This window comes from Mastigoproctus giganteus, chromosome 2 (genome assembly GCF_048544385.1).
Source record: "Mastigoproctus giganteus isolate SK-2022 chromosome 2, ASM4854438v1, whole genome shotgun sequence".
In the NCBI taxonomy this organism is placed as follows: domain Eukaryota; kingdom Metazoa; phylum Arthropoda; class Arachnida; order Uropygi; family Thelyphonidae; genus Mastigoproctus; species Mastigoproctus giganteus.
The window spans coordinates 248,895,695-248,908,645 of record NC_143576.1 but is presented as its reverse complement, the minus strand read 5'-3'; the positions used below and the strand labels follow the sequence as shown (position 1 = coordinate 248,908,645).

General features: G+C 37.5%; 2 protein-coding genes across 2 annotated transcripts in view; one reads left to right on the top strand and one right to left on the bottom strand.

Moving 5' to 3' along the window:
* LOC150090365 (uncharacterized) overlaps positions 1–12,951 on the bottom strand; it is a 314,634-nt gene that overhangs the window by 161,980 nt on the left and 139,703 nt on the right. The gene's annotated exons all lie outside the window — the stretch shown is intronic.
* The window catches only part of LOC150090366 (uncharacterized), a 331,637-nt gene that overhangs the window by 222,658 nt on the left and 96,028 nt on the right, over positions 1–12,951 (top strand). Inside the window, exons 15-16 of the mRNA XM_090387860.1 lie at positions 1,723–1,849; positions 8,350–8,498. Of these exons, the coding sequence (XP_090243986.1) occupies positions 1,723–1,849; positions 8,350–8,498 (276 nt within the window). The remainder of the gene's footprint in view (positions 1–1,722; positions 1,850–8,349; positions 8,499–12,951) is intronic.

Here is a 12,951-nt window from a genome sequence, read left to right as displayed (position 1 = left end):
CAGAAAACACAACTGACCACAGAAACACTGAAACCAATACTACAAGTTAAATGCAATTTTGCTAAATTATTAAGAAAAATTCACTCCACGGAATATTTCATTATATTGTTTACTTTCTATTGTTTTATTGTTAAAAGAAGTATATATTATTATTATGTGAAATACCTATATAACATAGGTATTTCTGTGAAATAAAACAAATAGACTATATTCGTTTTTTTTTTTAAGAAGTGTGATATTTTATTTTATAAGATTAGTTCAGAGAAGTATATGTATTTAATTTATATTTTGTATGTGAATATAGTTTTCTAAATAAAAAATTTTAAAAATATGTGTATATTGTTTTTAGGGGTGGGGTGGAAAATCAATGTCCCACATTGAAGTACTAAGGATCTGGTCACTTCATGTTTGCAATTTGTGCATGCTATGTTCTTTGTTATTGATTGCTTATCTATTTTACTGTTTTAAATTTTAACCCCCCCCCCTAAATGTCAGTGAACAGAAATAAACTAGTTAGTACATTGAAGAGGTCCTGGAGTCAGGAACTCTGTTGTTGTTGTTGTTTGGTTTTTAGGAGCATTAGCAACTAAGGCCATATTGCTCCGGGGATATGCGGTGGTCATTCCCTGACCTTTCCACATCCTCCGTATTTGGTGGCTCACGGGCTCGAACCCCGGTCTAATCAAGAAGCATGTGCTACGCACTGCTGCTCCTGCCCACCTGGCTAGTCAGGAATCCTATGATTCATCTATAATGGTAGTGTAATATGTACTAACTAGTGCATATTACAGTACATATTAATTAAGCTATGCACATAAGCGTAAATTTATTTTTATTTTGCTAACCTGTGGAAAATATTCTTCCGATTTTTAAGTATCATTTAATTTTTTAATTGGTAATAAAGTGTACATCTCCCAACAGGTGCGGATCGGGTTAATATATCTTTACTTTTATAGCCTGTGGATAATGTTCCTCCTATTTTCACTTATTAGAATTGCTGTTTAATAAAATTAAAATTCAATTCATAAACTTGATCACAATGACCAGCACTTACTATGTATCATATAGTGAACAGTACTTTGTACTTTACTATGGTGAGTCCATTGTAACATGATTTATTGGTACAGAGAATCAATCATAAAGCAGAAGTCGACTGTATTTTTAACTATTTACGTGAAACTTTACGTAATTGGGGGAGCCGCTTAATCGGTCCAAAATGCACTAGTCTCGATGTGTCCCAAATAACCAGAATCCACTGTATATAAAATCATTTATTACCATCAAATTAATTAAGGGTGATAACAATAATAATAATAATAATAATATATGAAATAAGTAAATATAGCTTTAAGAAAGGAATAAAAATAAAATACAAGACAATATACAAAATGCTTATTGTTGCATAACTACAATCTAAGTGGCTTTTTCAGGGGTTAACCATTCAGATTGAAAAGAAACACAATGGTAAGCGGTTCTCTGTTTCTTAAATAATCAATATGCAGTACTGCATTACAATATATTAAGGTTATGTACTCAATATAATGTAATTTTATACATTTTTTTTATTTTTATTAATTCACTATTTTTTGCTAATGGTAATTAGTCTAACATGATATTTTAATAGATCAGATTCAAAGCTCTCATAAACAGATTTTCTGACATTAAATTCTACTTTTTATTCCTAATTCTATTTTGTCTCTTGATTTTCATAACAACACGCAGCATGGACGGACATCAGAATATTATAAAAATCACTCAATGGTATTGCCAAATAAATATTCACAGAAAGGTAAAATAAACATTGCCCCTCGTCATCATGAACCATTAAACAAGTACAGTAAACAAGGAGGTAAGTTATTTTGTCTAGATTTTAAAATAAATTTGACGAAGGTAAAGAAAGCCAACACGAGAACCATGGGGAAACTATGGCAAATTTGCAAAACAAACTGGTTTGCTGCTACCACAGTTTCTCCTTGCATTCTCGGTAAACAGATGGTATGTATTATCAGTAGCAGCAGTAGATCGAGAAAAATATAGTGATTGACACATGGGGATGAAAGACGATGGTGCCCGAACACAACGGATAACATAATAACGTTAAATGATTGACTGATGTTATGATATGCATATATATAAAGAATTTTTCTTTCTTTTCCTATTATTTCATAACATAACCTTTAAAGTTAGGTAAGGAAACCTTTTCCTATTATTTCCTAACCTAACATTTAAGGTCAGATTATGAAATATAACAAAAAATAAAGAAACCTTGGTCAAACTTCAGAACAGAGTGTGCATTCCAGCATAACATAACGTAACCTTTTTTCACTAGCCTGCTTGAATCCATTCCAAATTAGTGATGTAAACTAACTTAACCGTTTTTCACTAGCCAAAAATAAAAGTCTATTAAAAAACTCACACTAAAAACAACCCACACAATTAAAACACGCCAATAGTCTGGAATGCACATACTGTTCTGAATTTAGCCAAAACCGGTAAACCATTTATTTATTTTTTTCTAATCTAACCTTTAAGGTTAGGTTAGAAACCTTAAGAAAAAACTTTTAGGTTAGGAAAACTAACCTTAAAAACATACAGAGATCAGTAATATAGTTATTTTAATAGCAAAAACACTCATGAACTCCAATAATCTTTTAATAATTAAAAAAACTAATCATTACATTGTCTGTCGTGCCTACGTGTCAATCAATATATTGTTCTCAACTTCTACTGCCACTACCGATAACACGGCGCCTCCGTAGCCAGGTGGGAAGGAGCAGCAGTGTAGCACACGCTTCTTGATTAGACCGGGGTTCGAGCCCGTCACCACCAAATACGGAGGATGCGGAAAGGTTAGGGTTTGACCACTGCATATTCATGGAGCAATATGGCCTTAGTTGCTAATGCTCCTAAAAAAAAAACCAGACCAAACTGATAACACACACCGTCTGTTTATCGAGAATGCAAGGAGAAACTGTGGTAGTGGCAAGCCAGTTTGTCTGGTAAGTTTCCCATAGTTTGCTGTGGTTCTTGGATTGACCTTCTTTACCTTAGCCAAAAATTTATTTTTGAGAGAAGCAATTAATTGTAGTTAATAAGTATTATATTAAATGATACTAAAATTAGAATGCGTGGTACTAAATTATAATACTCAAAATATAATTATAAATTTTACATTTTCTCTCTAAAATTATGCTTTCTAAAGAAACACTATAAATTCAAAATTGTGATCACTAGTCCATTTTAAATAGTCTATTTCTCCCCTCCTCAATGTATATCCATTTAAGTTCAAATACATGTCCTCTATTTTGAAGGCAAAGAGGAAATACCAGAGGGGGGAAGTCTTTGTTCTAGTATCTGGGAAAAAACTTTCATCTTATTTAAAATCATGGCATCAAGTTCATCACTTGGAACTTGATGCCCATGCAATTTTTTTTTATTCTTCAGATTTCTAAAGAATGAATAATCACTGGGAGCAAGATCTATAGGACAAGTTTAAATGCAGGTGTAACTCACAAAATCTGCAATTTCTCAAAGCAGCAATTACTTTATGGGAACTGTGTAAAAGAGTACTGAAACAAAAAGGACTAGACATGTCAATTTTCCTCTTTTTTTCTTTGCTTAGATTTTTGAGCACAACAATATAGACACTTCCAGTGACTGTTTACTCATGTGGCAAGTAGTCTATCAGTTTATGATCCATTTTATGATCTTCTTAGCAGAAGGCTCTGAGTTTAATTTTTTTAATCATGAAGACCCAAGGCATTTCCACTGTACTGACTCCTGTTGTTGTTTTGGTTTTTAGGAGCATTAGCAACTAAGGCCATATTGCTCCGGGATATGCGGTGGTCATTCCCTGACCTTTCCGCATCCTCCATATTTGGTGGCGACGGGCTCGAACCCCGGTCTAATCAAGAAGCGTGTGCTATGCACTGCTGCTCCTTCCCACCTGGCTACGGAGGCGCCTTACTGACTCCTGTTTTGTTTCCAGATCCCAGGGATGAATATGTTTCAGAGTCAATACAGTTCTTGAAAGAAACCCTTGCAGATGTGCATTATGTATGCATATATTTTCCTCACAAATTTGATCGCTGTACTGTTTCCAAAAAAGTATTAGTATTCTCAGTACCCAGTGAAAACTGACCTGTGACATAGCCAAATCTTCGTAGGAGCTAGTCACTACCAACTCCTCAAAAATATTAGATTCTCTGGCAATCATAATTTATTTTTCACACTTTAATATGTCTATCTTCCATAACCAAGCCTCAATTTTTTCTGGCACATTTCTGGAGTTGTGACTTCCATTGGTTATCCCAAGCAGGGATCATCAGTGAATTTTCAACCTCATTTAAACTTTTTTTTTTTTTTTTTTTTATGAAAACCCCACACGCGAAAGGTATCAAAACCTATAGTACTTAGTACTGTGCATGGGTTGAAGGAGAAGTATGGGGGGAGGGGGGTGCCGGAAACTTTGCTCTAGAGACTAAAAATGGGTTTCACCACTTCAAGCCTCCAAATAAGCAAAGTGGTGGTATTTCACCAGCTGATGAAAGTCATCTACCACAGTTTTCATTTATAAATAACTTTTCATTCAATCCCTTCTTTTGTCAAAAATTTTTAACTGGCCAATGTTCTAATTTTTGTAAATTCATGTTTTTCTTTGAGTTGGATTAAATCTCTTCTGTCTTTCTGTACTTCACTGTATTGAACTGGGTTTAGCAGAAATAAAATATATTATTAAATATATTTTATTATATTATTTAATATATTTTATTAAATATATATTTATGAGCATATGATAAAACTGGAGTTTTTTTACATATCAAACCATAAATATAGCCAAGGTAGAAAACTCATTCACAGCTGCCAACTTTTGATGTCTGAAAAGCTGGAGTTTGGACAACTGGAAACAAGAGGGAAAACAGATTTTCTTTAACAAAAGGCAAAACACAGGAGCTTTTATTGCAAAAAGCAGGAGTTCTTTAAAAAAAAAAAAAAAAACTTGTGAGGGAAACAAAAGTGTTCTAACCAGGAAAGGTTATGCAAATAATAGCATCTGGATGCTAAGCTCCTGTGAGGAGATCTGATTAAGGTGTTTAATGCTCAGAATGGACTGAGTAAGTTTGATGCTGATAATATCCTTCCTTTTGCTCAGACTTAGAAATTTGCCTTCAGCCAACAGGTGGCTGAAGTGGGAACAAACTTCCATTTGTTGTTGTGGAAGATGAGTAGTTTGAATAAATTCAAAGAAGAACTAGACAAAATATTGAAGAGGATGCATCCCCTTCAAAATATTGAAGGGAATGCAGCCAAAACAGCCTTTTTTTAATACAAACTCTGGCAGCTGCTTTGCAGCAGGTAAATTCCAGCCTACACCTGCTAGAAACTTGTAGAAAATGTATCCCCAAAGGCTGAGGTCATACAAGCTAAAGGTGGCCCTATTAAAAGATTTTTGAATTAAAATCTATTTAATTTTAAACTATCTTGTGAGTGAGTGTAGTAATAGTAGTAGTGGCATGTGATGCAAGAAAGTGTATGAGCTTATGCGGCATCAGCAAAAAAAAAAAAAAAAAAATCACACCATTCCCTCCAAATGCCTGTCCAGTTCCTCCTTAAATTAGCATTAGCATTAGCATTAGCATTAGTAGAGGCATTTGATGCAAGAAAGCAAGCTTATGCAGCATCAGCCAAAAAAAAAAAAAAAAAAAAAAAAAGTAACATAAATAAATAAAAATAACCACTTCCACTTCACCCCTCTGTTCGTTCGAAATACCTGTCCAGCTGAGCCTTAAACTTATTTAGGCTATCAACTTCCACGACAAGGGATGGAAGTCTGTTCCACCCACCAACCACCCGCTGGCTAAAGGCAAATTTCCGCACATCTATCCTACATCTGTCTTTCCTCAATTTGAATTTATGCCCTCTCAGGTGATTTTTCTGAGCTAGAGGAAGAATCCCATCAGCATTGAGCATGCTCAAACCATTCAAGGCTTTGTACACCTCTATCAGATCACCCCGCTGGTGCCTAGTTTCCAGACACTGTAATTTGCAAAACTTAAGCCTTTCTTCGTAAGAGAACCCCTTTGTCCCATTCACCAATCTAGTTGCCCTTCTCTGTACTCGTTCCAGCAGCTCTACATCCTTCCTGAAATGAGGCCTCCAGGCCTGTATACAGTACTCTAGGTGTGGCCTGACCATTGCCTTATACAAGGGAATAATCACCTCCTTATCCCTGCTAGAAAAATTCCTATATATCATTGACAATACACCATGAGCTACTCTTGCAGCTCGTCTGCACTGCTCAGAGAACTTCATATCTGCCTGCACCACCACCCCCAGGTCCCTTTCATTCTCTACCACTGTCAGTGTAGTACCACAGAGTTGATACGTTGCTCTGGGGTTGCTGTTTCCCATATGTAGTACTTTACATTTGTCAATGTTAAACTTCATTTGCCACCTCGAAGCCCATCTGCTCAACCTTTCCAAATCCTGTTGCAGCAGCATAGTGTCAGTAGTGTCCTTGACAACCCTGCCAACCTTCGTATCGTCTGCAAACTTGGACATTAAGCCTGATATACCATCATCAATATCATTTATAAATACAGAAAACAATAAAGGCCCCAATACTGAACCCTGAGGGACTCCACTAATAACATTAGTCCACGATGAGCAGTGTCCATTGATTACCACTCTCTGTCTTCTCCCCCTCAACCACCCCTTTATCCATAGCAGCAACTTGCCTCCAATGCCACACTGCTCCAATTTGTGCAGCAGTCTTCCATGTGCAACAGTATCAAAAGCCTTTCTAAGATCCAAGTATATAATATCAAAGTTATTCCCTGCATCCAGTTCTTTTGTGACTGCATCATAGTATCCAATCAAATTGGTCAGGCAAGACTTCCCCTTAACAAAACCATGCTGTGTCCTAGCTATAACTGAAGTCTTGTCTAGATGATCCTGCAGTGCTTCTTTCACCAGTGCCTCCATTAATTTTCCGGGAACAGAAGTTAAACTCACAGGTCTATAATTACTTGTGTCAGCCTTTGATCCCCCTTTGTGAATTGGGGTCACATTTGCACATCTCCAGTCAATGGGTACCTCCCCTGAGTCCAAGGAAGCTCTCATAATTATGGCTAAGGGTTTGCTTACCTCCTTTGCTGCCTCCTTTAATATAACTGGATAGATCCCATCCACCCCAGGTGCCTTTCTTGTGTTTATCTTCAACAATTTCTCCTCCACTTTGCTCTCAGTTATTACAAGATTCTCTAGCTTACTGCTAGAGTTGAATACACCTCTGGCATTCCCCTCGCTGAATAACTCCTCATGTGTGAATGTCGATGCAAAATATTCATTTAGTTTGTTAGCTACCCGAGCAGGGTCATCAACAGTTGACCCATCGATCTCAAGTGGACCAATCTGATTCATCCCCTTCCTTCTAGAGTTTACATAAGTAAAGAACTCTTTGCTGTTTTTCTTCGCATCCCTTGCCAAGGATCTCTCGTAATCTGCCTTCGCCTGCCTAACCTCCTTTGTAACTTGGTTACAGATCAACTTGTATCTATCATAGGCGTCCGTGTCACGTGTTAATTTGTATGTATCCCATGCATTTTTCTTCTCTGCCATATGCCTCATTAGTTCATCTGACAACCATTTAGGCCTAAACCTTGAACAATATTTCTTAGTTGGTATGTAAAGCCTAGTAGCTTCCACGATAAGTTCTTTGAATGCTTCCCATTTTGAATTTGCTGTTGGCAATATCATCAGTTGATCCCACTGTATAGAATTTAAATACTGTCTCAGTCCATTGTAGTCGCCTTTACGAAAGCAATACCCCTTCCCTTTACCCCTAATGGTAGTTACCTCTTTGAGTAACTCCCACTTCAGCACACTGTGATCACTGCCACCAAGTGGTTCATTTATCTGCAGATTCTTAATTTATTCAACCTATCAACTTCCACGACAGTGGAAGCTGATAGTTTGAATAAATTTAATAAATAGGGTTGTTCCAGCAATTAACCACTCACTGGCTAAAGGCAAATTTCCGCACATCTATTCTACATCTGTCTTTTCTTAATTTGAATTTATGCCACCTTAGGTTCGTATGCACGCGTGTACACATGCACGTGTACGTACGCACGTGCGGCAATCCAAATACTTTAAATAAATAAAGTATATGTAAATGCATAATTATATGCTTGTATATGTAAGTACAAATCTGAACTTATAACAGCTTTGAACAACTTATAACAATTGGTATAATATAACTTTATACCAATATATAAACTTAATATTAGCAAAGCAAATCAACTATAAAAATTTGTTACTTATGAAGTGTTTTTTTTATTTTCCTAGTATTAGAAAGAATAAAAACTGCCCTCCAAAGAGCAGATCTTGAACTATTACAGGAATTAGTATTAGAAGGCCATGGTAAATATTTAATTGGAAAGACGTCATGGAATGAAGATGTTCGTCAATACTTAAAAACCTTACCAATTCAAATTGTGAGTATTTCTGTAAAACAATAAGCTGAAATTTTATCTGCAATTCTATTTATTTTTTAGAGCAAAGAAAAATCATTAAAAGTAATGAGATTCAAAAATTACAGATAAGAATTGTAGAAATTGATTACAGCCAATTCAAATATATCAATGAATTGTTTAACAATAAAAACTACAAGATTTATTTCAAAAAATACAAGATTAATTTGGAATGTTACAACACAGGATTGTGCAACTCAGATGGTGGCTACACATGATTCCCCTATAAGCCAGGAATTCATTGCTTGTATAGCCTGCAGCATTCAGGGGCCCATCAAGCTCTCAGCTGCCCACATCAACGCCAGAGCTTGCACTTGGTCATCTTGCAACACAGAGGCAGCCCCCAAGGCAGAATGCGCTGGTCCCACAGGAACTAGTAGTTGTTGATGACTCTATTGTCAGGGAAACGGGGAACATGCTTTGTAAAAAGGATAGGTGGAACAGGACCAGGGTATGTCTGCCAGGGGCAAAGGTTGATGACGTTGCAGAACGGATATCATCTTTTAAGGGCACAATAGGTGATATAGTTGTACACGTTGGCACTAATGATATTAAGAGTACGAGACCAGCGGAATTACTTAACAAGTACAGGTCACTATTGAAAAAAAGCCGTGAAGTAGGGTTGAATTTGAAAGTGTCTGCAATTCTGCCCAGACACGATAGGAGGGCGTATATGATGAGAGCCTTGTCGATCAATTCGGCCCTGGAAAGATTGTGCAAGGCTCAAGAGGTAGAATTTTTTTCAGCCTGGACTGTACTTGTTAATAGGAGAGATTGCTTCTACAGGAATGGGATACACTTAAATAGAAAGGGTGCAAGAATATTTGCTGATGCTATCGAGGCAGTGTTAGGTGGGTCGGAAAACTGCTAGCTTGGGGGGAGACAAAGACTAATAGATTAACAGTAGCCACTGGCAGAGGTGAAAGAGATTCTTGCACTGCTTCTATTGGAATGAGCAGAAGCCTGAAAAACAAGATGCAGGATATTTCAGAGACTGCTGGAAGTCATTGCGGTACAAGTAAACACATGGGTTGTGTTAGGGTAGCTAAGAATTGAAACAGGTGCATGTATACTTGCGTGTACACCAATGCTAGGAGTTTAGTAAATAAATTTGATGAATTTGAGGTATTGCTCAAAACATCAAAGGCAGATATTGTTGGGATATCAGAGACGTGGTGCCACACAGATATAAGGAATGCAGAACTGGAATTTGGGGAGTACAACGTCTACAGAAAGGATAGACAGGATAGGAGGGGAGGAGGGATTATGCTATTAGTTAAAAAACACATAAAATCCAAGGAAGTGAAGCCAGTCGACATCGATGGACAGGGCAGTGTCGAGTCAGTTTGGTGTGACATAAGCATAGGTAAATCAAAATTGAGAGTAGGAGCGTGCTATAGGCCTAATGACTCTGATGAGTATAATAAGATACTGTACAGGGAAATAGAATGGGCCAGTAAATCAGAGAGTCTTATAATGGGGGATTTTAATTTCCCAGATATTGAATGGAATTTGTGGGTTGGTCACTCACACACTAGCAAGGCTTTTGTGGATTTATTGGATGATTGTTTTCTACACCAGCATGTTCGGGAGGCAACTAGAGGGAGTAATACTCTTGATCTGATTATCAGTAGTGATTCTTCATGCATTAAGAATCTGCAGATAAAGGAACCACTGGGTGGCAGTGATCACAGTGTACTGAAGTGGGATTTACTCAAGGAGGTAACTACCATCAGAGGTAAAGGGAAGAGTTTTTGCTTTCGTAAAGGCGACTATGATGGTCTGAGACAGTATTTAAATTCTATACAGTGGGACCAACTGATGAAGTTACCAACAGCAAATTCAAAATGGGAAGCATTCAAGGAACTAATCTTGGAAGCTACCAGGCTTTACATAACAACCAAGAAATATTGTTCAAGGTTCAGGCCTAAATGGTTGTCAGATGAACTAATGAGACATATGGCAGAGAAGAAAAATGCATGGGATACATACAAATTAATGGGCGACATGGAAGCCTATGATAGATATAAGTTGGTCTGTAACCAAGTCACAAAGGAGATTAGGCAGGCAAAGGCAGATTATGAGAAATCCTTGGCAAAGGATGCAAAGAAAAACAGAAAAGAGTTCTTTACCTATTTAAACTCAAGAAGGAAAGGGATGAATCAGATTGGTCCACTGGATGTTGATGGTTCAACAGTTGAGGATCCTGCTCAGGTGGCTAACAATCTAAACGAGTATTTCGCATCTACATTCACACATGAGGAGTTATTCAGGAAGGGGAATGTCGTAGATGAAGTAAACATTGGCAGTGAGCTAGATGATTTTCTAATAACTGACAGGAAAGTGGAGGAGAAATTGTTGAGAATAAACATAAAAAAGGCACCCGGGGTGGATGGCATCTATCCAGTTATATTAAAGGAGGCAGCAAAGGAAGTAAGCAAACCCCTAGCCATAATTATGAGAGCTTCTTTGGACTCAGGGGAGGTACCCATAGACTGGAGATGTGCAAATGTAACCCCAAAAATTCACAAAGGAGGATCAAAGGCTGACACAAGTAATTATAGAGCTGTTATTTTAACTTTGGTTCCAGGAAAATTAATGGAGCCACTGGTTAAAGAAGCACTGCAGGATCATCTGGACAAGAATTCAGTTATAGCTCAGACACAGCATGGTTTTGTTAAGGGCAGGTCTTATCTGACCAATTTGATTGGATACTATGATGTCACAAAAGAACTGGATGCAGGGAATAACTTTGATATTATATATTTGGATCTTAGAAAGGCTTTTGATATTGTTGCGTATGGAAGACTGCTGCACAAATTTGAGCAGTGCGGCATTGGAGGCAAATTGCTGCTATGGATAAAGGGATGGTTGAGTGGCAGAAGACAGAGAGTGGTAATCAATGGACACTGCTCAACGTGGACTAATGTTATTAGTGGAGTTCCTCAGGGTTCAGTGTTGGGTCCATTGTTGTTTTCTGTATTTATAAATGATATTGATGATGGTATATCAAGCTTAATGTCCAAGTTTGCAGATGATACAAAGGTTGGCAGGGTTGTTAAGGACACTACTGATGCTATTCTGCTGCTGCAACAGGATCTGGAAAGGTTGAGCAGATGGGCTGAGAGGTGGCAAATGAAGTTTAACATTGACAAATGTAAAGTACTACATATGGGAAACAGTAACCCCAGATCAACGTATCAACTCTGTGGTACTACGCTGACAGTGGTAGAGAATGAAAAGAACCTGGGGGTAATTGTGCAGGCAGATATGAAGTTCTCTGAGCAGTGCAGACGAGCTGCAAGAGTAGCTCACGGTGTCTTGTCAATGATATACAGGAATTTTTCTAGCAGGGATAGGGATGTGATTATTCCCTTGCATAAGGCATTGGTCAGGCCACACCTTGAGTACTGTGTACAGGTGTTGAGGCCTCATTTCAAGAAGGATGTAGAGCTGCTGGAATGAGTACAGAGAAGGGCAACAAGATTAGTGAATGGAACAAAGGGTTGCTCTTACGAAGGAAGGCTTAAGTTTTGCAAATTACAGAGTCTGGAGACTAGGCATCGGCGAAGTGATCTGATAGAGGTGTATAAGGCTTTGAATGGCTTGAACATGCTCAATGCCGATGGGATTCTTCCTCTTGCTCAGAATAATCACCTGAGAGGCATAAATTCAAATTGAGGAAGGACGGATGTCGGATAGATGTGCGGAAATTTGCCTTTAGCCAGCAGGCAGTTGGTTTGTGGAATAGATTTCCATCACTTGTTGTTGAAGTTGATAGCCTAAACAAATTTAAGGCTCAGATGGACAGGTATTTCGAACGAATGGAGGGGTGAAATGGGAGTAGTGGTTGTGTTTTTTTTTTTTTTTTGGCTGATGCTGATTAAGCTTGCTTTCTTGCGTCATATGCCTCTACTAATGCTAATGCAAATGCTAATGTATCTCAAGATAACTGTTGTAGTAATCCTAGTTCAACTGATGATTCTTTCACTGTCTCTGTTAAAGCATATATCAATCTAAAACTAAAATTGAGTTACTGAAGACATAAATGGATACCCTGGAAAGGAATGAAACCGGATGCTCATCAAGAACTCTATACGATACAGTATATATATACTACTGTGCCCGCATTTGTTTGTTCGGGTAGACGAGAGCATCTCACTGAATCACATAAAAAAAGTAGTTACCATGCTGACGTTACAAAGAGTGGTTGTGTTGCTCTTCATTTTCGCTATCTTGTCTTATTTCAAATTAATTCTCCTTATTAATAATGTACAGTATGCCAAAAATACTATAGAGAGTGATGTTAATAAAAAGAAACAGCAAATAGGAATAACATTGGAAACAAAATATGAGATCATAAGCAAACATGCTTCTGGAATGCACCTGAATCTGGCTGTTAAAGATCTTTGTGCAA